The sequence below is a fragment of the Rattus norvegicus genome, chromosome 1 (assembly GCF_036323735.1).
Source record: "Rattus norvegicus strain BN/NHsdMcwi chromosome 1, GRCr8, whole genome shotgun sequence".
NCBI classification, from domain to species: Eukaryota; Metazoa; Chordata; class Mammalia; order Rodentia; family Muridae; genus Rattus; species Rattus norvegicus.
The window spans coordinates 128953779-128980019 of record NC_086019.1 but is presented as its reverse complement, the minus strand read 5'-3'; the positions used below and the strand labels follow the sequence as shown (position 1 = coordinate 128980019).

At 47.5% G+C, this 26241-nt stretch overlaps 1 protein-coding gene across 3 annotated transcripts in view; it reads right to left on the bottom strand.

Annotated features, from left to right (window-relative positions):
- Pcsk6 (proprotein convertase subtilisin/kexin type 6) overlaps positions 1-26241 on the bottom strand; it is a 198346-nt gene that overhangs the window by 58068 nt on the left and 114037 nt on the right. For all 3 annotated transcript variants that reach the window (NM_012999.2, XM_039101796.2, XM_039101798.2), the window contains 3 exons: positions 26061-26178; positions 17173-17361; positions 13659-13795 (listed from right to left, as the gene is read on the bottom strand). In NM_012999.2, coding sequence (NP_037131.2) covers positions 13659-13795; positions 17173-17361; positions 26061-26178 — 444 coding nt within the window. The remainder of the gene's footprint in view (positions 1-13658; positions 13796-17172; positions 17362-26060; positions 26179-26241) is intronic.

The window sequence follows — 26241 nt, the reverse complement described above, 5'->3', positions numbered from 1 at the left end:
GATCCCTAGAACAAACGAAACTCAAGACGGATGATCAAAATGTGAATGCTTCACTCCTTCTTTAAATGAGGAAAAAGAATACCCTTGGCAGGGAAGGGAGAGGCAAAGATTAAAACAGAGACTGAAGGAACACTCATTCAGAGCCTGCCCCACAGGTGGCCCATACATATACAGCCACCCAATTAGACAAGATGGATGAAGCAAAGAAGTGCAGACCGACAGGAGCCGGATGTAGATCGCTCCTGAGAGACACAGCCAGAATACAGCAAATACAGAGGCGAATGCCAGCAGCAAACCACTGAACTGAGAATAAGTCCCCCGTTGAAGGAATCAGAGAAAGAACTGGAAGAGCTTGAAGGTGCTCGAGACCCCAAAAGTACAACAATGTCAAGCAACCAGAGCTTCCAGGGACTAAGCCACTACCTAAAGACTATACATGGACTGACCCTGGACTCTGTCCCCATAGGTAGCAATGAATATCCTAGTAAGAGCACCAGTGGAAGGGGAAGCCCTGGGTCCTGCTAAGACTGAACCCCCAGTGAACTAGACTATGCGGGGAGGGTGGCAATGGGGGGAGGTTTGGGAGGGGAACACCCACAAGGAAGGGGAGGGGGGAGGGTGATGTTTGTCCGGAAACCGGGAAAGGGAATAACACTTGAAATGTATATAAGAAATACTCAAGTTAATAAAAAAAAATAAAATAAAATAAAAAAAAAAAAAAGAAAAGGCCTTGTACTGAGTTTCATGTCCTTTCATGATAAAAAGCAAACCTCTGAAGAAACTGGTAATGTGGCAACACATCTAAACATAGTAACAGTGACACACAACACGGCTGTAGACAGCACTATGCTAAATGGGGAAAAATTCAGAGCCCTTCCGGTAAAGTCGGGAATAAGACAAGGTGGTGTGTGTATGCGTGAGTGTATGTGTGTGTGTATGTGTGTGTGTGTGTGTGTGTGTGTGTGTGTGTGTGAGTGTGTGCATGTATGTGTGCATGTGTATGTGAGTGTGAGCATGTATGCATGTATGTGTGCATGAGTGTGTGTGTGTGTGTGTGAGTGTGTGTCCACTCTCCATTCTCACTCAATATAGTTCTTGAAGTCTTATCTGAAGCAATATGAAGATAAGAAAATAATACGAATAGGAAAAGGTCAAAGTGTCATTCTTTGCAGATGATATGCTCCTGTACATAAGAACCTTACAGATTCCACCAGAATGCTCTTAAAATTGATGGACAAGTTCATCTGGGGAGCAGCATAGAGTCAATACGTAAAAACCTAAGTCCTCGTCTATGCCAGCAACGAACACATTAAAAAGGAACCATAAAATACCATTCAGAATAGCCTAGCAATAATTGGAAAAGACCCAACCAAGGGAAGTGAAGGACTTCTAAAATGAAACAAATTTATTAAGTGTTAAATTTTTATACATGACAATTATATTTAAACCATCTCCCCTCAAACTTCTCACACGACCCATCCCCCTCAAATTGTTGATCTCTTCTTTATTTTTGTTAGACACCACACACACACATGCACACACACACACAGACACACACCCACACACACCCATGCACACTTCATGAGTCATGAAGAGTGAAGGAGACACTAGAAGATAAACCCCATACTCATGAATTGACAGAATAGTGTGAAAACAACTATATTATCAAAAGCAATTTATAGACTCAATACAATCCTCATCAAAATTTTAATGCTGTTCTTTTACATAAATAGAAAACACCTTAAAATTAATGTGGAAGAACAAAGACCCCAAACAGCGAAAACCTTCCTGAGCAAAAAGAACAAAGGTGTTGCACCACCACACCCAATTTCAAGTACTCACAGGAGCTCTAAGAAGAGAGCCAGCATGGTGGAGTAGAAGCAGAAACGCAGACCAACGGACTGAAGCTGGGGACCCATATCAAAGATGGCCTCTTCTGGTGATGCTGAGACAACTGGATAGCCACACGTATAGGAATAAAACTAGATCCCTCTTACCCTAAATAAAAATCAGTCATGGTGGAGGGGAGGCCTTAAACTGGAAACTCCACAGCCATTGGCAGGAAACAGGGAAGCCAGGTCACAACAGAAGCAGAAGCAAACACTTTTCTGAAAAGGACTCAAGTGGCTCAGAAAACCAAGAACTGACAAATGGGACTGTGTAAACATTCAAGTCTGCACAGTGGTGGAGTAATTGATTGCTCTATGGAAATTCTCAAAGAAACACGATGTGGGGAGGAAATGTTCAACAGGCACCCACACCCCAAACCATGGCCACTGCAACCGCCTGTACTGTGTGAAGTCCGCATTGACCTTCCTGCTTTCCCATGCTATGCCCCCTGGTATATAGTTTTAAAAAATCTAAGACACAGAAACATTCCACTTATGAATATTTTGGATATTCACACCAGCAACAAAAATATTCATTATTCATTTTGGTGGCTGTGGGGACTAAACCTAGTGCCTAGGGCTTCATACACTAGGCAAATGTCCTGTCACAGAGACGTATTCCAAGTTTGTTTTTTTGTTTTTTTTTAACTGACAGGATGGCTGTGAATTTGCCCTGTAGTAATTATAGGCCCATACATCTATGACTTTAAGGCCCTCTGATTCTACACGGATTTTAATAATGAGATCAAATGTCCCAGTGCCAAGTGAAAAACACACACATATGAATTATAGCCTAATAATGCTGTTGAGTACATGAAAAATAGCATTGTGTGTGTGTGTGTGTGTGTGTGTGTGTGTGTGTGTGTGTGTGTTGAAGGTCTATTGGAAACAGGGAAGAAGAGAGAAAAGAGAAATCTTAGGTAGAAAAAGTGAATGCCAACATTCAACATTCAAGGGAAAAACAGGAATTTTTTTTTAAAGCTTCCTGTCTATTTGTTACCATGTGAGTACCAAGCCTTCAGCTAAGAGAGTCATGGAGTGAGATGCATGGGCCTGGCTTCATTTGTTCCTCCTAAATGCTGATCCTCATAGCTCCCAGGGCAAGGCAAATACTAGGAGACTCGCAATACAGTGGGAGTTTTGCACAGACAGAACCACACCCCTGCCAGGCACTAAGCTGGGGCGTTTGTACTGGAGAGAGTGTGGAAGCAAAGAATGAGGGTGCATGCATGTCCCTGCCCTGTACCTATCCCTGGAATGTGGGAGGCTTGTATTCAAGGTGTATGCCAAAGACGTGGGAGACACACCAAGCCAAGACTACCCTAGGTCTTATTGAAGCCAAGCCTAGCATCTGGGTAGGAAGATTCACATTTCACGTGTACAGGGAGCCCTTGAGCCCCAGTTATATGGAGGTGCAGGCCCCTTTCTTAGGGTGTGAATGGGATATGCATCTGGGGAGGCAGCTCAGCTTGGTATAGGCTGATGCAGGGCTCTACCTTGTGACCTAGGTGTGACCTCCACTTGGGGCTTTAAGGTGAGAAGGCTGAAAAAGGACTACACTTCCTTCTAGTGGCAGCCTGGGCCACCACCTCTTGCATAGCCCCAGCTTACGAGAGAGGCCCAGTGTTTAGGCTGGAGAGCTAGCCACAGGTGTTTGTGTCCTGGAGGGTGAAACATCCTCTCAGAGAACTGAAGCCTCCCTACACTTGGTGCCTGGCCTTCACTTGCGACCATTCTGGATAGGAACAGTTGAAAATGAAGCCAGATGCTCTGAGAGACGTCTATGCATGAGGAGAAGCTCACCCCTGCTCTGGCTTGCAGCTCTGTGTCTCTGGGCTCACAGGCTCTGTATGGAAGCAAGGCCTCTTCTTACAGAAGCCCTGCCCTCAGGGGTGTGGTCCTAGAGTCCTAACCAAAGCTGTGGTGGACTGGAGAGAGACTGGAGTGTGAACTTACATCGTGAGACAGCCTCCTGCAGGACAGCCTTCCTGGGAGAGGCAACGCCCCTTCCTGGTTTTAGGAACTGAAGTGGAAGCGGATGGCTCATCTCCACTGGCGTTTAGAATCTAGTTTTAAAGCTAGTTACATAAGCCGAGTAAGTTCACTATAACAGAAAGTACTCCACCTAGATCGACGCAGATGACTTAATTACTTAATAAACCCCAGTTCTTAGCTGAGATTTCTCAAGTACTTCTACCCAGCATGTCATTAAACCTGATCTCTTTTCCCCCCACTCACATTTCCTTCTCTCCCTGTCTCCCTCCCTCCCTTCTTTCCTTCCCTCTTCATTAGGAGACTTCATTGCAGAGACTCACACACAGGAGGCACCTTGCCCTCAGAAGTCTCTCAGGATCCCTTGTGAAGAGCTGAGTGCTTCCTTCCTGGGTTTGCTGAATCATGCCCTGAAGCCGGCAGCTGGGGGAGACCTCAGCTCACAAGCCACACCACCCATCTTCCATTTGGGACTAATTCACACCACACACAAATACCGCCAACAGGGCATCAGACCCTGACAATGTCAATGGGCTTCGACCCTCCTGGGCTCTAAATCCTAGAGCCATATTATCACCTTCTCAGACTGTGCTCATAGCAGACACCATCAAAGCGACCTGAACTTTCCAGTGCTGAAAATCCTGCGTTACACAGCACACCAGATGTAAGAAGGCACCTCTCTCTGTGTCCCTACTATGCGTCATCCATGCACCCTAAGTAGCATCCTAACATACACAGTGCTGGAGTACAGCAATGGGGCACATCATGTGCATGCAAGCCGTAGAATGGGCCCTCCCTCGTTCCCTCAGCCACTACTCACTGCATGTTCTGCTAAATTCCAGGGCTCCCCTCCGACTCTGGGTGGCCCTTGGGGCCTTACATGTGGTATTGCTCAAAAATGAACCCTTCCTGATTAGCCTGCTCCTCAGAGGCAGGGATGGTGTGTCAGGGTCCCTGAACATCTGTGAGGCAGCTGTCAAGTGCGGGAACTGCCTTAGTCAATCATGGGATGACGACTAAATAACAGAACACACAGAACGTCCTCATTTGGCAGCGGAAGGGGACTTATCCTAGATGGATTTCAGATGTGTCTGGCACCCATGCCAGCCAAGGAGAGGTTCACCTTGCTTCTATCAGAGTCCCTCTGTCCCAGGCTTTTGCCTGACCCACCATGCACCCCGGAAGGCTATAGCACTCAGTTCAGAGGGCCTCCCTTGAGCAGGTGAGTGCAGCAAGGCCAATGGGACTTCAGGGAGGCTCAGCTACCATTGCAATCCATTATTGGTTTTGTCCTGTGGAGAGATGAGGAGACACTAGACTAGAGGCTGACTAGAGCTGGATGGAGGGCTGGCTGGTGACAGGACCTACTGAGTGACTCAAGAAAGCCCAGAAGGAAGTGCTTGCAGGCCTCCCTTGCCAGCACTTGTCTTCTCCAGCAAAGACCACACTGAGCAGCTGGAAAACCTGTGCAGAGCAAAACCCAAACCAGAAGCTGCTACAGGGGCATTCAGGTGCTCTGTGACAACGGATGCGTTACCACCTGCCACGTTCTAGCAAATCACAGGACAGTGCTAGAAGCACTCATGAGCTTTTACTCTGCTCCCATGCAATCTACGTGCAAAGGCCTGGAAGCTAGCCATGCCTAAGCTTTGAGACCAGCTCACTTCAAGACAGAACTTGGGGCCATCCTGGGGACTGTTTATGCCAACAAATCCCATGTTCTCCGTAGCTTGCAGGGCATCTGGCCACATTGTGATTGTGGACAGCTTTAACTGTCTGTACTGATTAAACTGCCAGCATCTATGGTGTACCCAGCCCAGGGGACAGGGGCACAGCAGGGTTCAGCCTGCAGGCAGCATTGACAGGGAAGTGTTGGTTGATGGCATGTGACTGCTACCTGTGTTGTGTACCTGTGCCATCAGAACACTGAAGCCTACAGCACACTAGTGCCCACTCAGCACAGTACCCACTTCCAAAGTATGTTAATGCTTGTTGTGTAAACCCTAGAGAGCTGACATGCTTTACAGGGAATGTGCAACCTCCAGCATGCCCTGCCCTGCCCTGCCCTGCAGGTCTGCATCTCTACCTGGACTTATGGGTGTCTACAACTTGACCCACCCCAAAGGAGCCCTTGACCTCTGAAACACCTGTTCCTCTACCCGGTTCCAGCTTTAGGAACTGACAATACCACTCCTTTTCAAAGCAGGACAAAACCAATAATCATCACTCCACTTTCCCCTCTGATCGGCAAATCCCTCACCTGTCCAAATCAGATTGCTTTGCTAACCTCCAGGGCTACTGCTGGGTCTGAGTTACTGTCACCTCCTATGGCAGTGACCTCCTAACTGAACTCCCTTTTCTTGTTTCTCTCCTAGTCCCTTTTCAGTTTATTCAAACTGAGCTGACAGCCTATTAATATAGAGGTTCAGATCTGAGCTCTTTTGATTTAAAACAACTGTGGCTTCCCACTGAGGTCAGTACCGGCCTATATAGCAGTTCAGACTTGCTCTATGTCCATTCTGCAGCTTTACACCCTCTCTGTTGTATGCTGTATGGGGCTGGGGATGCCCTGGCAAATGCCCCAGGGCCTTTGCATTTGACAACACCTTTGCCTGTCATGTCTTTTCCCTAAGACTGTTTACGCAGCTCACTCCCTCATCTTCTTCAACTACTCAAACATCTCTTTCACGAGGCTTTCCATAGCTACCCTGCCCTGCCTTGATTCTTATGCATTGCTGGTGGTGTGTGAAGTGGGTTCAGTCAGAGTGAACAGTTTGGCTAGCCCTTGACATATTCAATTCAGTTACCTATGACTTATCAACTCTACTCCCTGGTTTCTAATGAAGAGAAGTAAAAATACACATTCATATAAAAACCTGTCCCCAAGTGCTCCTACAAGCAATTCACAATGGCCAAAGTCATCTCCCTCATCCATTTGTCTCCTCTGAACTCTCTACTCTAATGGACAGCAGCCTCCTGCGTGGAGATCCTGCTCAATGGCTGGGCGCCCTCAGGAAATGAGCTCAGGTCTGCTCTGACCACCATTCTCTCCCAGTGTCTGTGTACTGCGTGTGTAGGAAAGAGGTTGTGCTCTCAGAGGGAGCATGGTTCTCCAGACAACCTGACGGAGTTTGCTCAGTAATGTCTGAGGGTTTTTTTTTCCCTCACCCATTCAAATCGGCCTGCAGTTTGTTTCCCACACTGGTCAGTTTTCCTTCGCTCTGGCTTTCTTCTAGTAAACTGAAAGGCCGGTGTCCACTTTTGAAATTTGATTATCTGTATATTATATAAAGGCATTTCATTTTGTACGTGTCTGTCAGTGCTAAAAAAAAAATATCAAATGTGGTCTCTTGGCTGGTGTGTGTAAGAATCTGAGTGGACTTTTAGTCCTCCTGATTTTTGTCCTCAACCTGCTTTCCTGGGAGCACTGGACAGGACCATGATGAGAGCTCTGCAGGAGGCTATGTCTGAGCTGCAGCTATAGGCAGCTCTGAGTGGATCAAGCATCCCCTGAGCCTGTGGTGGGCTGGACCAATCAAGTCAGGGGATAGCAAAGAGGTCAGAGGAAACAGAAAGGGCAGAGAAGGGCTGCAGGCTGGGAGTTCGGGTATTGCTCTGAGAGCTGTTGAAGGCCAAGAGACGGGAGTCAGCAGGAGTGTGATCTGCAAGGTCTCCATCACTTCTGTGTAAGTGGCTGTGCCGCGACTACACGCAGGGGAAGGTCCAAGGGAGGCGAGCGTGCACGAGCTGGGTGGGAAGGGGTTACGCGGATGCTTGTAGATCTGTGGTTCTCAACCTTCCTGATGCTGGGGCCCTTTAATGCAGTTCCTCGTGCTGTATTATTTCTGTTCCTACTTCATAACTGTAATGTTGCTACTGTTATGGATTGAACTATAAATATCTGTGTTGTCTGATGGTCTTAGACAACTCCTGTAAAAGGGCAGGTAGTTCAGGCCCCCATTAAAGGGGCTGTGATCCACAGGTTGAGAATTACTGCTTTGATAGCAGATGAGAGAGGATAGAAAAAAAAACAAAGGTGAATTCTGGGGCTTGGGCAGAATAAGCGTGCTGATAGAGAAGTTGCTGATGCTCTGGGGGATACAAGAAGCAGCTGCTTAGGAGTTTTGTCTGAGATGCTTGGAGCACAGGGCCCAATTACTCCAGATGCTACTGCAGAGCCCGGGATTCGGAGGGGCTGGGGGAGTCGGGCTTGGGCAGCTGGAACGGAGCTGAGAGGCACTAGATGAAGTCCCTGGGCAGAATTGACCATCGGGGAACTTGGTAGCGTGCTGGAGGATGTGAAGGAGAGGGAGCATCGAGAGAGACTCACAGGAGTTGCCCCTGAGCCTCTGAGGTAGGGCTTCACAGCAGCCTTCCAGAAGACATGAGCCTAGCCCTGCTCTTAGCATCCTGTTTATATTGATGGACGTCACCGTATAACAACCTCGTGGACATCATCATCATCCTATTTCCTTTTTCTTTCTTATATGTGTGTGGTATGTATACACGGTTACAAGTGGGGATATGTCTGTGTTCAAAGGCCGGAGATTAATGGTGGGTGTCTTCCAGGATCACTATATTTTCGGCTAGGGCCTCTCACTGAACCCAGAGCTCACCAAGTCAGCCAGGATGGCTGGCCAGCAAGCCTCACAGGCCTTCCTGTTAAGTCTCCCCAACAATGGGATCATGGATGTGTGTCACAGTGCTTGGCTTTGATGTGGGTGCTAGGGTTCCGCATGCTTCTCCTCAGTCTCTGTCACCCCACTTTCTAAAGGAGGAAACTGAAGCCCAGGGAGGCTAGTGCTTTGCCCAAGGATTCTAACCACTGAACCATGTGATCACTACAGAGGGTGGGTGACCTCGTGGCTGAGGATGGCTGTGCAGTTCTTATGTCAACCTGACACAAACCTAGACATATCGGGGAAACCTCAGTTAAGAAAATGCCTCTCACTTTGCCTGTAGGTAGGTCTGTAGTGCATTTCCTTGATTGACATAGATCTGGGAGGAAACAGCTCGCTGTGGGCGAGGCCATCCCTGGGCAGGTGGTTCTGTGTTATATAAGAAAGCAGGGTGGGTGAGCCATGGAGAACAGCCAGTGAGCAGGGCTCCTCCACAGACGGCTCTGCATTAGCTCCTGCCTTCAGCTCCTGGCCTTACTTCCCTCAGTGACGGAGTGTGATCTGAAACTCTAAGATGAAATAAGCCCTTTCCCTCTCATGCTTTTGATTACGGGTTTTTATCACAGCGATAGAAACTTAACTAAGACAGTGGGCGCCCTGTTACAGAAGCCCAGACTCGTTTTGAAAATGAGGACAGAGCCAGAAACATTAACTTAGGAGACAGTGCCACAGGGGCCAGCAAAGGCCTTCTTATCTGCCCCAGATCACTGCCATGACACAGAGCAGTGACTGTGGCCCAGCGAGGTGAAGAGAGATGCCATCGGCCTCCATGTGCTTCTGCTTATAGCGCCAGCCTCACAGGCGAGTGGCTGGTACAGGGCCGGGAACTGAGGTACCCAGAGTGATGTATGCTTGACCAGGTGGCTGGCATGGAAAAGCCACCTCAGGTTTTAATGCTACGTCCATAAACATTGGGGGTTATAAAAGAAACAATTTAAGAGCCTCTGCTATGAAAATGGGAAAATCATTAAAATTTTATGCTTTCATATTTTTAGAATTTATCAATATTTTCTTATAATAGTTAAAGTCAGGAGGTGAATTTGAGAGAATTCTTATAGATGACTTGTTCATTTAAAGCAAGCCTTTTGTATAAAACAAACCACTGTCCCCACTCTCATAAAATAACAATACAACACCCTAGAAAATCTACTCTCTAAGAACTGGAAGTGAATTGAGGCAAGAGGGCACTAGACATTCATAAGCCGACTGAGGTAAGGTGTGGTTATTTGAATAAGCTTGGCCCAAGGGAAGTGGCACTATTAGGTGGTATGGCCTTGTTGGAGGAAGTATATCATGGTGTAGGTGGCCTTTAAGAACTCTTAGTGCTCCAGCTCCACCCAGTGTAGAGTTCAGTCTCCTCCTGGCTGCCTTCAGATAAAGGTGCAGCACTCTCGGCTCCTCTAGCACCTTGTTTGCCTGCCCACCACAGCCATGCTTCCCACCATCATGATGATGGACTGAACCTCTGAGACTGTAAGCCAGTCCCAATTAAATGTTTGCCTTTATAAGAATTACCTTGGCCGGGGGAGTCTCTTCACAGCCATGAAACCAAAACTAAGACAGAAGGTATGTTTCTTCATAGGAAGAAGACAGCAGTGTACCTTAACAACAGTGAAAGCAAACCTCAGGGGAGGAGGAGCTGTTCCACACGGCACTAAGAAGGACCCCAGCCTAGTCTCTGAATCTGGGGAAGTTTACTGGCCTCTGTGGGTAACTACGAGATGTGATGATTACCCTAGCTTCCTTTCTTGGCCTAACTCCATTGCCTAGATCAATATCTGGTCCATAGTAGTTACTCAATAAATATTTGTCAGATAAATTATTTACTAGAGGGAGTTACAGAAAGGTATAAAAATAATCAGAGATATAAACCATCCAAAACAAATATTAAGAAAAAAATTCTAGGGGCCAGAAGGAAAGCCCAGTAATTAAAAGCACTTGCTGCTTTTTCAAAGATACTCAGCTCTTAGCATCCATGCCAGGTGCTTACAGAGGCCTGCAACTCCTGATCCAGAGGATCTGACACCCTCTTCTGGCCTCGGTGGGTACCTCAGTACACATGGCAAAAAACTCACATTAGACATAAATTCATATGCACATATGCATAAATAGGAGTAAATCTTAACAAAGAAAAGAAAGAAAGAGAGAGAGGAAGAAAGAAAGAGAGAAAGGAAGGAAGATAGACAGACAGACAAGGTCTGGAGAGAGAGAGAATACGGTGGTTCGGATCACTAGCTGCTCGTCCAGAGGACCTAGGTTCAATCCCTATCACCCACACAGTGGCTTACGACCATCTGTAACTGCAGTTTCAGGGACTCTGATGCCTTCTTTTGGCCTCTACAGCCACCAAGCATGCAAGTGTGGCACACGCTAAACACCCATAGATGTAAAGTAAAACTTTAAATTTAAATAAGAAAATCGACAGAACAAAATATTAGTAAGTAATAAGTGTTGGCAAGGCAGAAGCACAAGGCCAGCATACTGAAAACCGAATGCAAAGCCTTGCTGAGCAGAGAAATAAAGCCAACAAAACGGAACGTAGCCATGTCGATGGGCTAGGAGAGTTACTGTTCAGATGGCCATATGCCTCCAAATGATTTAACTGCTCTGAGAGTTAAAAAAGAAAGAACTTCACAGGGTCACCCTGAAAGCCACATAAATTTACAAGAAATTCAAAATAGCCAAAATTTTAAAAATTAACAAAGTTGGAAGATGGGATTTATAAAGCCGTGCCATACAACAGAATTGAGAGCCCAGAACTAAATCCTTGTACCTGTCACCAGTGGGTTCTGACAGCAGTGCCTGGGTCACGTGATGGAGAAAGAATATTGCCTTCAATAAATGGTACTTGGAAAAAGAAATAGCCTTTGTGCAGAAGAATGAATTTGGCTCCTCTTCTCAAGACATATATTAGTATATTAGTTATAGCTTATTGCTATGATAAGACGCCCTGACCAAGGCAGCTTATAAAGGAAAACATTTAAATATGGGGGGGTGTTACAGTTTCAGAAGGTTAGACCATCATGGTGGGGAGTATGACAGCAGGCAGGCAGGCAGGCATGATGCTGGAACAGCCACAGAGAGCTTACATCCTGATTCACAGGCATAAAGCAGAGTGAAAGTTAGCTGAGAATGGTATGGGCTTTTGAAACCTCGAGGCCCCCGCCCCATGACACACCTTCTTACAACAAGGTCACACCTCAGAATCCTTTTCAAATAGTTCCACCAGCCAGGGCCCAGGTATTTAAACACATGAACTTACAGGGGGCATTCTCAATCAAACTGCCACAATTAGCTAAAATGATTCCAGTATCTAAATTAAAGAGAACATAGGAACACATTTCTGTGACACTGTGCCTTAGGGCTTTATGGCTGTGAAGAGACGCCATGACCAAGGCAACTCTTATGAAGGAGAACATTTAACCGGGACTGGCTTAGAGTTTCAGAGGTTTGGTCCGTTATTGTCATGGCAGGAAGCATGGTGGTATGAAGGTAAGCATGGTTCTGGAGAGGTCGCTGAGAGTTCTACATCTTGATCCACAGGCAGCAGAAGGAGACTGTGTACCACAGTGGGCATTGCTTGAGCACGTGAGACCTCAAAGCCTACTATCAAAGTGACACAGTTGTCCAGCAAGGCCACACCTACTCTAAACAAGGGCACACCTACTAATAATGCCCCTCCCTAAGGATCTAAGGGGACCAATCACATTCAAACCGCCATGCACTATGCTAGAGTACTGGTTTCAACTTGATAAGGAGAGTTATCCAGGAAGAGCGAGCCTCAGTGGAGTAATAGCCTCCCATGAGACTGGCCTGTGGGTATCATGTGGAGAGTTTTCTTGACTGTTAATTGATATGAGTGGGCCCAGCCCTGTACAGACTGTCCTGTCCTTGGTGGGCCCATGGCCCTGAGCTGTATAAGAAAGGTAACTGAGGAAGCCATCAGGAACAAGCCAGTAAGCAGCCCTCCTCCATGGCTTCTCTTTTCGTTCCTGCCTCTTCCTGCCTTGAGTTCTGCCCAGGCCTCCCTCGATGATGGGCTCTGTAAGCCAAATAAACCCTTTCTTTCTCTAAGCTGCGTTTGATCATACATGGTGTTTACCACAGCAACGGAAAGCAAGCTAGGAGAGTTAGTCATTTAAAAAAAAATGATACCAAAAACCCTCACAAAAAAAAAAACCAAAACCCCAGAGAAACAAGATAACTGGGCCTCATCACAAAGTTCTGTGTACTCACCTGAGCACAACCCACAGGAAGAGAAAACTATTTTCAAATCATGTATGCGATAAAAACTCTTACAAAAGCAAGGAAACCAATTTAAATAAAAAGGCAAGTACTCCAACAAACATCTCCCCGAAGGATATACACAAAGTAACAAGAAGAACATGAAAAGCTATTTAACTCCCTTAGTCATCGGGGAATCGCAAATCCAAACCACAGATACCACGATATACCCACGGGATGCATTTTAGCGCAAAGAAAAGTGAATAACAAGTGCTAGGGGGGACGCCCCACACCCCTGACACTGGCAAACGCAGAGCTGTGCAAAGGGTCTGAGCCAGCAATTCCAGTCCGAGGTATAAAACTTGGAGAAATGAAACCCATGCCCATGTACACTGGTGTTCTCGAAAGCCTAACTCAGACAGGAACAACTGTGGAAATAATTTGTGTTTCCGTCAGCCAATGACTGAGTAGCATGCTTGTCCAGTGGAGTATTATTTGGTCAAGAAAGCAGTGTCCTCTGATGTGTACTATGCCATACTCTGACCTTGAAAATAACGCTGAATGAAAGAACCCCCATAGCATGCCTGTATTTACAGAAAATGCCCAGAATATAAAAATGCAGGAACGGGAGGTAAACTGGTGGAAGGCAGGGGGTGGAGTGGAGGACGGGATGGCAGCATTTGCCTCCAAAGGACTGAGGTGTTCTGGAGATAGATAGGATGGCTGTACGCCATCATGAATATACAAAAGTTTGTGACCTTGAAAGGGTTTATGGTGGTGAATTTTATCCCCACAAGACAAAGACTGACCAGCAGCATTGCCTCTTAACAAAGCATTGACACAAAAAGGTTGTGAGATGCCGAGGGCCACTGACCTTGTTTCTCTGGGTTGCGGACCTGCGATGGTATATCCTGGACTTCCAGGGTCCATTCACCTTCAGCCTTTTCTCCCCAGCAGTGGACAGTCATGAACTCCCAGTTCGTGAACCCCTCATTGGAAAAATCCAGCAATCTGCAATTGGAAATGCTGGGTTAGAAAGCGAAGGCCCAGCCTGGGGAGCCAGGCCAGGGGTGGGGCGGAGCACCTCAAAGAGGACTCTGACCTACCCACCGGGGTACAGGTCGGTTCTCTCCTTCTACCATTCGGGCCCCAAGGAGTTCGGGCAGGCTTGTAGGCAAGTGCCCTTGCCACACGGCTGTCTTGCTGTTTGCTTTCCGAACTCTTACAGCTGAGTCCCATCTCCATTAGTTCATAGAACCACCCTAGCATCTGGAAGGCAGGGCCAACTCCAGTCCCCAATAACAGACTGGACTGGTCCATGTGCTTCCCTGAGAGAGGCCTGGGGAAGCGACAGGACATTTTCTGAACACATTCAGGGGCAGCTCCCCCACTCTTTGGAGATTTGATGAGCCTCCCTTTCCCTTCCAGACTAGAAGGTTGTATTGGCTGGTTTCCTTTGTCAGTTTGGCACAAACAAGTCATCAGAGAGAAAGGAGCCTCAGTTGAGGAAATGCACCCATGAAATTCAACTGTAAGGCATTTTCTCAGTTAGTGATCAATAAGGAAGGGCCCAGCCCATTGTGGGTGGTGCCATTCATAAACTGGAGGTCCTGGGCTCTATAAGAAAGCAGGCTGAGCAAGCCATGAGGAACAAATCAGTAAGTGGCACCTCTTTATGGCTTCTGCATCAGCTCCCGCCTCCAGATTGTGCCCTCTTCCAGTTCCTGCCCTGACTTCCTCTGATGAATAGCAATATGGAAGTGTAAGCCAAATAAACACGTTGCTTTTTGAACATGGTGTTTCACAGCGTTAGAAACCCTAACTAAGACAAAGGTCTTCCCTCAGCTGTCTCCACAAACCCCTGGACCTTCAGGCTCCATTTTTCATAGTTCAAAGAGAAACAGAAAGGAGCTGCTACTGATTTCTTCTTCCTTTCTGGCAGCGTTGAGGGAGTGAACCCCAGACCTTATGCATGCTAGGCAAACACCCTACTACTGGGCTGCGTCCCCAGCCCTCTTAAATTAGGCATTTCTATTTGGGGATAAGAACTTGCATTCAGGACTGGACTCTTACACTGGTCATCAGGAGTTCAAATATGGAAGTTCTATTCCGCTCTGGTTTGGGGGCTCCCTGGACACTGGAAATGATGTGTTGTTGTTCAAGCAAACTTTCTCTCCAGGGGAATATCGCTAAGAAACTGCCAAGGTCAAGGTTGACTTACACACAAAGCTGAGTAGAACCTGACACACTGGAGCTAAAACAAGGACAGCCTTGTAGATGCCAGGGCCCTTAGGAATGGCAGCTCTCAGTGTGAACACTGGCAGGTTGAAATGCCAGTGGAGCCCAGGAAGATGTGGAGTGAAGTAGACGGTAACAGATCCCCAAACCACAATCTTGATATCATGACTTGATATCAGACTCTTGGCAAAACACCAAATTCCCAAGTCTGGAGTGACTGCCAGGTGGCCCCCGGGCTGTGCTTTCAAGCAGGCACTGCTAGCAACCGTGGCATTCCTAACAGACCCACAGGGCCAGCCTTCCTAACCCACAGGGCCACTCTGGGTCGCAGGGAGCTCAAGCACCTAGACTGAGACGGAAGGATGAATGACAGATTGGAGGGAAGGAAATCAGAGCGGGCAGTGAGCATGTTAAGTGCTGAAAGGTTCTTACAGTCCAGAGGGCTGGGCCGATTTCAGCAGGACATGAGCAGTGGCCAAGCATATTAATCAATATTATTATATTTGATTCTTATAATATTCTTAATGTTTGTGGATGAGTGGAATGACATATCCAGATAAGGAATAAAGAGAGGCCGAGTGCCTAGGTCCCAGAAGGAGCCTGTATGGGATATGCAGAGGCTGGGATAAAAGCTTGCCTCTCCAGGCTAAAGCACAGGCTGGTATCCCCTGGATCACTCTGTCTATACTGCCCCCGCCCCCAGCCACTAAGCCTCCTTATGACTTTGAATAGCTTCACCAGGTCCTCTCTGGCAAGCTCTGCCTCTGTGGAGGTCAGAAAGTCTAATCCTCAAGTCAGGCCCTAGCATGAAGCAGGCAGAACAAATACCCGGGGACAAGCTTGCCCTCTCCGTGGCTCTAGCCAGGCTAGAAAAGTGGACCCAGGGAGGGTGAACTTCCATGTTTTCAACAAATGCTAGGAATGTAGATCTTTTAGACATTTTTTTTTTAATGCGGAAGCAAAACGTCATTGAGCTTCAGCTTGCTGGCTGGTTCCCTCAAAATGCAGATGCCCCTTGGGGCCTCCTCCCATGTGGAGGTTGAACAAGACTGAGTGTGGCTGAGCATGGCTGATGTGGCCTTCAGGAGATGCCTCCGTGTTGGTCTTCTGCTAGGAAGGAGGGAGCTGGTAGGGAGACCTGGAACCCACATACTACGATTGCTCTATGGTTGACTTGAAGGACAAAGCTGATGTCAGCCCCGTCGTCTGCTGCTTGCTGCCCATCTGAGGGCTGCTGATCCTGGAGGCCACATAGAGGGTTGGAAGGCACAGCCCAGATCCCATCTTCTTGGGACAAGGACACTGACAACATTTCATTGCTCTCTGACAGCTCTGCCTTACCCAGTAGGAGCCATCAGCATGGTTAAGAAAAATGGCGGATCCTGTCTGACCTTGTGAGAACATTTCCTACATACCTTGTCTCCCAGGCTTCCGACATCCCAGGAGAAGGGCTACAACAGACAGGGTACACCTAGTCCCAGGTGCTTCCTCAAGGGCTGAGGGACACATGCAAATTCTGGAAAATACTGGGTTGTCTGTGAAACTTTTCACTCTGCTTCTTGGCTGGAAGGAGGCAATATATAGCCTAACTCTCCCTGGGTTCCTTCTGGTTCCCTCAAATGTCTCTGCTCTACTTACCTGAAAGCCATTTAAGTCCAAGCACTTGCCATTCACAAGCCCTGCAGGAAGCTGAGGAAGCTCCCACAGTCCCAAATCTCAGCTTAAGCCACTGTGGGGAGGGCTTTGGAGAACAGCCTGGAACGAACGTTTCCTGTACCTCACCAGCCACACCTGGCCCTCAAGAGCAGCCTAGAACTGAATGGGGAGAAGTGTCCCAAAGAAAAACAAACATTGGGGTACCTCAGCTTAAGTGACAACGGAATAGGATGGTCACAACCTTCACTGCCCTTCTAAGAGCAATGGGGATGGAACGCGAACTCCACCCCACTAACAAGCACAAACTCCCATTACTTCTTCTTGAAGATTAAAGTTTCATAGGTGTGTTTCAAAGGCCCTGGCCTGCCCTTTGGAGTTGTGGGTCCTGCCCGTATATACCCAGAAAGAACCCCCACTTCCCTGTGCAGGGGATCTTACCAGGATTCAGAGGAAATAGGGCCTTCATGAGGAAACACTGGGGAGAGTAGCCTTACCTCTTTGCCAAAAGTTGAGACTTGGTTCCAGAGGGAGAAATCAGGTGGATCTGGAGGTCACCCCGTCGTGGATGTGAGATAGAGATTCGGACTACCACATGCTCCAGGTACACCACACGCTGGTCAGAGTGGTCTGCACAGGCATTGGTCAGGGCTGTGGTCCGCAGCACCTGCACTACGGGGATGCTCCTGGGGAGGGAAAACAAGCACAGTGCGGACACCCAAGTCTTAATCTCACACAGGGAGGTTATGGCTTCAATGCTGCAGTCTGTCCTTTACCTGATGTGGCCTCTGGCTTCTGGGAGGCCCTAGGGAGTCACAGTGGTCTCTTAGGTGCCCCATTCTGACCACTGCTGGGAAATCTTTATGGTTCTAGAATTTTTTTTAAATGTCTCTTTATGCACACTTGGGGCCAATGTACCTGGGGGCCTTCCCTTTGGAGCCCAGGAACTACCTGTCTTTATATAGCATTGTGGCCGGCTCACTTTCTCAAGAACTTTAGCCTTAGAGACAGCATTGTGAATGCTGACCAGCCAGCACAAGGCACTGGTGGGAAAGCTTACAAGGATTATGTCATCCATCTGGGAGAAGGAAGGCAACGTCACACAGCTTCAGTCTCTAGGCCATGTCTCGTTGGGTTAACCTGCACTCGAGGGACCGATCTGCTGTGGATGAATTTGCTGCAGTTGGTCTGCCTTCGGTCATCCTGCTGGAACACTGCCAACCCATTGCCCCATGAAGGAAATGAACGATGGCACTTCCGTGACTTTTCATAAGGGCCCAGAGGCTCTTCTGCCACCTGGGACGGAAGCTGACGACAAGCCCATCTTCAATCACTCAAAAATCATTCCCACCAGTCTTTGGAAGCACAAAACAGACACAGACCCGTTTCTACAGGCTGCTTTGAGAGTTCACATCTCTAAAAGCTTAGCCCCTTCCCACCAATTTGTAAACTGAATAAAGATGGCATTCTTCGGTGGAAACCTGATTGCCACCCAGCAGCACATTAGTAATTCCCTGCCACATGGCCTGAACTGGGAATGCTTTTCCCTCTGTGCAGGGCTTCCCTCTAGAGAGGCCCGGAACAAACATGTGCTTGGAGTCTCTTAGGAATGGATTCTCTGGGCTCTAGTGGGCCTGAGTCATAAGAAAACATTCAAAACAGCTAGAAATAGTGATGTAATGCCCCAGAGACTCTGTAAATATTTGAAAAACACGCTTTGCGTGTACCATAAATTGACTTAGAGGCTGGCTTCTTTCATTGCTTTCTCTGGGCTTTACTGTCTGGGTTAACTCGTCAGACGCCCCACCACTGTGGCAGATCCAGAATAAGGCAGAAAGTTCCAGAGAGGCCCAGGTCCACAGGACCCACAGAACCCACAGGGCCCACAGGACCCACATACCCTTTCAGGTAAAGTGTTCACCTATAGTATCCTGACTATATACTCAAAAGAGAAACTGAGCATGATGGACAAACAGCTCTTTAGTGATGGGGGAGGGGGCGGAAAGGGGGGGAGTGTTACTGATTCCCTGCCCCAGGGTTTCGAAATGTGATGCCCCAAGACCCAGGAGTGAGGTCACTTTTAATCTTCTAGCACTTTCACAGGTAGAATACCAGCATCAAGGCAAACAAAGTTCTAACCAGGATTAAACTGTTTTCTCCCTCTGCCTTTTACTAAGTGTCAAGAGAATCAATCACCACACTAGAATTAGATCTAAACTCCAACTAGGGAAACCTGGAACCCATGGATAAGCACACAAGACTTAAGCGAACAGGTGAAGACAAGACAGCCAAACCTTTGTGGCCTGGCCAGTACCTCAGGACTGTCCAGTTTAGGGCTCAATGCACCCAGACCTAGAGGAAAAACTCATTTCGCTTAACTTCACTTGTCTCAGTGTGACTGGCTCCTGCTAAGAGACCTCAGTTGCTGGGAGAGGACTCTGGCCTGGTCTCCCCCACAGAGAGCCAGTCTGCTGCACTGCCAGGATTGTGGGCCGGTGGGCAGTTCGGCCCCCCGCAGGAATTAACAGGTCTCCTGTCTTGGTTTTCACAGCCATGATATTAAGCTTCTTTGGGGCTGGGAACCAGGCTGCCTGGGGCACAAAGCTAACTGTAACAATTAGTTTTTATGTGAAATCTCTTGAACTGGGAAATCACTCAGCCACCAGGGTTCCTCATTCCTGCAAGTTCGAGGGGAGGGCTGGTAGCCTAGACGCTCCTCACTGCAAGGGCAAGATATTACCCTACATCCTGCACTTTCCCTCCACTTCTGCTGCTGAAGCAAACAAATAAGGGACTTTTAAGTTTCTTAATGAAAAGCAAAAGGAAAGAGGTTTTGAGATGGTCAAAATAGCCAAGCTGTAAATGTCCTTGCTTTCAACAGAAACTCCAAGAAGGCATGATGAAGCCAAGTGCCAAAAGCCACTTAACTCCAAGAAGAATGCGAAAGAGTGCTTGAAAAGGATACCCTATTCTGCAGCCATTGCAAAGACAATGCAGAGAACTCAGCTGTAAATTCATGTTTGTTGTCTGTTTAAGAATTCACAGGGACTGTTTGTCGTATGAACGCTGTTCTTTAATCAGGAAAATTGGTTTAGAAAGATCTTAAAGTTCCTGACTGCAAACACTTCTCTGCAGTTAAATCCGAAAGCTGCTGTCTTGTGTGGAGTCGGCATCCAAGAGTCCTAGTGGGACTGGATGAGTCAAAGGTCAGCCTCTGCTCAAGTGAAGGGCACTGTGGATTTAGATGAGATTGTAAGGACACAGAGATCCACTTCCACCAAGCCACACTTTAGGACTCATTATCGTCTCTAGATGCTCTCCTTACATCTGAGTCTCTGCTCCCAGCCCACTGAGAGGAGGCAGAGGGCTACCAGTGTAGCCAGCCTAACAACAGCCCAGTAAACCCACCCATGCTACTACTATGGTGGCCTCCTAGTTCCCCCCAATATGTAAGAATATCCTAGTTTTCTGACACTTGCGACAGAGTAATACTCAAAGATAAATGTTCTCAAGTAAATGAGTAGTTGGGAAGAGCAGGGGAAGGCAGACCCCAGTCGGAAAATGCATCCTAGAATTAATGCTATCATCTCAAGTAAAGACCAGTTTGTTAATGATCTATGATATACCACATGAGTGTGCTTATATTTGGGGCTGGGGAAAGGTTGGGACAGAGTCATGTGAACCAACCTGTACATAGCTTGAACCAACTATGTACATGAGGATGACCTTGAACTCCGATTTTCCTGCCTCTACCTCCTGGGCATTGAGATTACATGCCCAGCTAGATGACATTACTTTTGATTATTAAACCGTAGCATAATGTTTAGGCTATAAATAAAATGTAGCAACAAAAACAAACCCCATCAACACTAATTTACCCATAATTAATTGGTCTATAGAATACACAATGTTTACACTTGCAGCATGCCCTTTTCTTCTATGCCCCATGCTAACAAACAGCCTGAGACTCAGTCTGATAGAAAGTTAAAGCAGACATTAAATTCAAACCCAGTCAGTTCTTACTGTTCGGATTCTGAGTTTGCATTTTTTTGCTGGCTCACTATAAGTTATTTATATACTGAAGTTCACCTTTGCGGTCATTGGTGAACATACATAGAGTAGCGAAGTCACCCGACATGCACACATGTCCCAGCTGAGGTCAGGCCAAGCCATGATCTGCTTCTTGTTTCAGATCTCAGACTGTAAACAGGCTCCCATTTCACACTCTCCATAGTGGTACCCTTTGCATTTTTATGCTTTTTTGTTGGAGTTTTGCAGCTGTCCTCAAACATCCCAAGCACTGGATGAGGTGCTGTCTAAGCTCTCGGACCCCAAGAGGCTACAATGTGTTGTATAGGAAAATAGATGTGTGGCAAGTGGCTCAGGTAGGAGTGAAGGTGCTAGAGGCTGAGTTCAAAGTCAATGAGTCACCAACAGTCAGTACAAAAAGGCATTTCTAGCTAGCAATCCATACAGTGAAACTGTCACCATTATCTGTCATTCACATATGAACATATCACATGTGATATAGAGTATCATAAGCAGGGCAGAAATCTCAGAAATAAAGGAACAGAGAAAAGATAGGATGCAATTAACCTAGAGCCAATTCTAGACAGGCATTGATGAGTAGATCATCTACTGTATAGACCATCCTCAATATTCATAGGACGAAGGCAGGAGAGGGGAAGGAGAGTGGGGAGAGAATAAGGAGCTTGAAATTCTCTTGCTTTCTGCTGACTTAGCTGATTCTTCTTCTCATAGTCTCTCCACCATCAAGCTGGGAGCCCTGGATTGTAGTGGGTTGGCCTAATGGTGCTTGTATTCTAATGCTAATTTGCATCCTCCAAAATTGTTGAGAGAGTCTACAAGTAAGACACTGAGGAACCATGCCCCCAGTTAATTCTGATTGGTAAATAAAGATGCCAGCAGCCAACAGCTGGGGAGAAGAGACATAGGTGGGGTTTAGACTCCCTGGGCTAGGGAAAGAGGAGGAGAGAAAGGGAGCCACCATGGGCTAGAGGCCAAGAGAACATGGCCCAGAGGGCTGCCTGGCTGGAGCTAAGAGCAGCCCAGATGGACCACAGTAAGGAATAACTTGGGTTATGGATAAGGAGGTAGATTCTAGCAGCATGGAGGGTAGGCAGCTGCCCAGCTACTGTGCTGCTTAGGGTGTATTAAAATATAAAGGCTGTGTGTGCCTTTTATAGAGAAACATAGACGGACAAAGGTGGGAAGAAACCCCAAGTCCAGGTATTTTTTTAAAATATTTTCTACTACAATGGGTGTCACAGACTGCTTCACAGAGTCTGGAGTTTTTAAAATGCAGGGAAGTACTGGCCAGGAAACCCAATGGGTCAACTGTGATTTTAATAATTCAAAGGAATTAGACTAGGTTTGGCTTTTTTTTTTTTCTCACTTGAATAAAAGCTATGAAAGGATTCACTTTGCCCTTCTCTTCAGAGATTCAAAAGCCATTCTGTGCAGGTAGAAGTCACAGCTTATGATCCCATTTACCAACCTTTCATGGAAGAAAGGCACTAAATCAGAGGTTGTCAACCTGTGGGTTTCAACCCCTTTGGAGATGAATGACCCCTTGGAAAACATAGATATTTGAAAATGCGGATACATTTACATTAAGATTTATGACAGTAGCAAAATTAGTTACAAAGTAGCAATAAAAAATAATCTTATGGTTGGGGGTCACTACAACATGAGGAACTGTATCAAAGGGTTGTAGCAATAGGAAGGTTGAGAACCATGGCTCTAAATAGATTAAAGTTACTTGTGACCCAAAGCAGGTAAAGATATCTTTAACCTACATGTACTTGGCTATTGCAGGAACAGTGATCCTGAACACTAATACCCACAGGACCCTAATAAGGCAACCTCTGCTGTCCTTGGGGTCACATGACTGTCCCTCCTTTCATTTAGAGTTAGTGCCTGTTTGAAAACTGTCCACAGCAGCCTTGTGCTATGCCCCCTATGGAGGAAGCTTTGGTTCTAGTCCCATGGGGTTTCGGGGTAGGGGACAACAGCCTATGGAGTCTACTCAGTAAGGTTCAGTAAGAGCAGAGGCTCTGCTCCTTCAGTTGTCACCTAAGACACTCTTGCAGTGGTCCTCTTTCCTAATGGGTTCTTGACCTTACCCTAAGGAATGTCTACCTAAAGCCAAGTGTCTCTAGACATTCAGTGTCCAGATTAGAAACGCCCTGAGCCCCACTTGGCTAGTCCTTTTCTATACCAGGGAAACCTTTTCTCCAGATTACAAAGAGCCAACGTTAGCCTTCTCCTGAGGGCACATCCATGTGTGCGTGCGTGCGTGCATGCGAGCGATCCTGCATCGGTTGTGACAGTCATCATAGGTGGAGCCACATGCTCTAGCCCTCCCCACTCCTTGCTGTCTGCCTCTGTCGTTCAACAGAGGGGTGCCAGGGGTGACTGAGTGCCAGTACCATGTGGTCTCTTGGGGCACAGTGGCTCGATGCTAGTTTCTAAGCAAGGCAGGGTGAGGAGGAAGGCCCAGCAGCAAGGGGAGTCCTTGTCAGTTACTGTACTTGTTAGTGAGGCTCTGTTCTCCGGACCTACCCTGTTCAGAAGGAGGTATCCCACTCAGGACTGGGACAGAGGGATGAACGCCCCAATAACACCCTAACTACTCTAACGACATTACCCTAGAGATAGTAGGTACAGTCATAATGCCTTCCAGATGCTGAACTTAAAGTCTGGTGCATAGAATGCTCTGACCTTTGGTCACAGCGGGGTAGCACTTCCTTCCATCAAGAGGAAAAAAAGAAGGTCAGTATGTCCCATTCAATTCAGTCATACACACAGATGTTCTTGCTCTCTTGCCCTTTCCTCCTCCTCTTCCTCCTCCTCCTCCTCCTCCTCCTCCTCCTCCTCCTCCTCCTCTTCCTCCTCCTCCTTCTTTTTCTTCTTCTCCCCCTCTCTCTCCCTAGCGCTCTCTCTCTTTCTCCAGTTCTCTCTCTCTCCAGTTCTCTCTCTCCAGTTCTCTCTCTCCAGTTCTCTCTCTCTCTCTCTCTCTCTCTCTCTCTCTCTCTCTCTCTCTCTCTCTCGTTCTCTCTCAGAGAGCTCACTCTCACAGGCTGAGGCCATATTTAAAGCCTAAAAGCCTAGGTTCTATCAAGAGCAGAACTCAGAATGAGGCTAAGAGCAGTCAATGGGGTCCGAGTGGTGGCGTTGGCAGTGGCAATAAAAGCGTGCATCTGTATGGGAAACTTCCTGTCCATTTAAAGCCAGGTGATCCCAGCTGAGGAAAGCTGGGTATGGGCGGCTTGCCACTAAGAGATGGAGGGTAAAGGTGAGTGTGGGAGGTGTGACGGGTATCAGCATCCCAGGTAGAGATGCCCAAACACCTCTTCTGTAGCCTGATTGCAGGAGAGCTATATCTCTGTAGGAGGTGACACAGTGGTAGAGAGGGGCTATCTCCAGGTGATACTGTCCCCTCTGAAGGCCCTTATGTCCTTAGGAACAATCAAGTGCTGGAGTCGGGTGGGCAGGCGGTCTGAGACAGGAGGTTGGCTGAAAATTCCAGACAGAGTCAGAAACAGCGGAGGGGAAAGAGGATTTTCCTTTTAGAAACAGAAGTCCGATTCTTGTTCCCTTTTGGAGTTTGTAGGGTCCTTACTTTCCTCAAAGGACAGGAACAATGTCATACTGTATGTTACGGTAGGTTCCCTCAACCTATGCTGTCTAGACTCTGTGTGCTTTCACTCAGAAAACAAAATAAAATAAAAATAAAAACAACCACTAGCCACCTAGGCACCACTTGATCATCTTAAACAGATTTCTGGCAGGAAAAGAATGCTTCATTCAGGAGCCGCCCTGGCTGGGGAGCCGGTGGGAGGGAGGTGGGCACTGCAGGTCAGGGAGGACAGCAAGAGCCAGGCTCCCCTGAGTGGCTGCTCCCGGCAGCAGACGAAGTCAGCCTGGGCAAAGGCCTCCTTTATCCCACCACAGCTTTATCCTTCTCGAGCTTAGCACAAATGCTTCTGAGAGGAAATGAAGCCTGAAGAAGCCCACAGTGAGACCTGCTGGCTTGCTGGCTGATAGACCTGGTCTTAGAGTGATGGCCCCAGTAGTGGTGGGTCCAATTAGGCACAAGCTGGAAACATCATGTTTTGAAAGGTCATTCAGTGGCTATTCATCCAGCAAATGTTCTCTGAACCTCCAGAGTTTTCAAGGCATGCTCAAGAAACAAAACTCTCAACATTTCGTGTCAAAAGAGCTTAATATAAGAGGTGTACGTGTTCATGGAAGAGGTGAGCTCGAAGAAGTGGTCTGCATTTATAGATAAAACAACGTATCTTGCCCTCCACATCTCCACGTGGCAGTCAGCGGTTGACAAGGGTATCTTCCACTATTGTTCACCCCTCATCTTTTGAGCAGAGTCTCTCATTAAACTCAGAGCTCACTGATTGCCTTGACGAGCTGGCCAGCCGCTTCTGGGGATGCTTTTGTCTCTCCCTCGCAGTGCCAAGGCTATAGATGTGTGCTGTGCTGACAAGATTCATGTGGGTTCTGGTTATCCCAAGTCAGGTGCAGAGCTTCAACTGTCTTACTGACTGACTGAACCATCCCTGGCCCCCGGCTTTCAGTTTTTAATTTCTTTCAGGCTGGGCATGGAACCAAGGGCTTTACACAGGCTAGGCAGGTGTTCAGCTAGGGCAACATCTCCAGCCCTGCTGATTACCCCATCAAGTCTCATTCAAGTATACATTTCAAAGGTAACAAAACATCATGTTCACATCCTTAGAAAGCACAGCTGCAATGACACGGTTCGGGAATAGTTTGACTTCTGAACGGAGTAGGCTTCTCCCCATCAGGTTTATGTCACAGTCTGTTTGTTGTTATTTTGTCTCAACCAACACATGTAACTGGTTTAGAAACCTTCCTCCAAAGGGTAGCACAGGAAAGGAGGTAAAGCCAGGGCCCTGCAGCCCCCTGCTCAGGGCCTGCTTAAGCGTTCCAGTGCTTAAGCCTTCAGGTCTGTGGGGCTGGAAAAGAGCAATGTAGAGAACTCTTGTATCCCTGTGGGCAAAGCAGATCTCTGGTCTGGTTGGCTATGCTAAACCCATGGATGACACTTTCCAATACAAGGCTGAGGGATTCATGCAGAGGAGCAGACCCTCTGCACTGGCAAAGTCTGCTACAACAGGACAGGAGGCCTCTAAATGGCCAATCTAGAAGGGCATCTTCTCCTAGCTGCACAATATGTCAAGAGAAAACTCAGGCACGTCTAGCTGGAAACCGCCCGAGTGATCCTTTCTACCTATGTGTATAGAGATGAAGGTTCAAACCACCCCCACTAACCCTCCTTCACAGCCAGGTCTCATGGGAAGTCACTAGTGTCAGAGCAGAGCCTTACCTGGGCCTTTTGTCTGCGGTGGCCACGCACATGTGCTGGGATGGCACTGCCGTCCACTTCCTTGCCTCTAGGACGAGCGCTTCAGCATCCACCAAGCCAAATCCATAGAGATGGCTAACTGAAAAAACAGGGCCTTCAGATCCAGCTTCTCCTGCCTCCCCCAGGGAGGGTACTGCTCCCC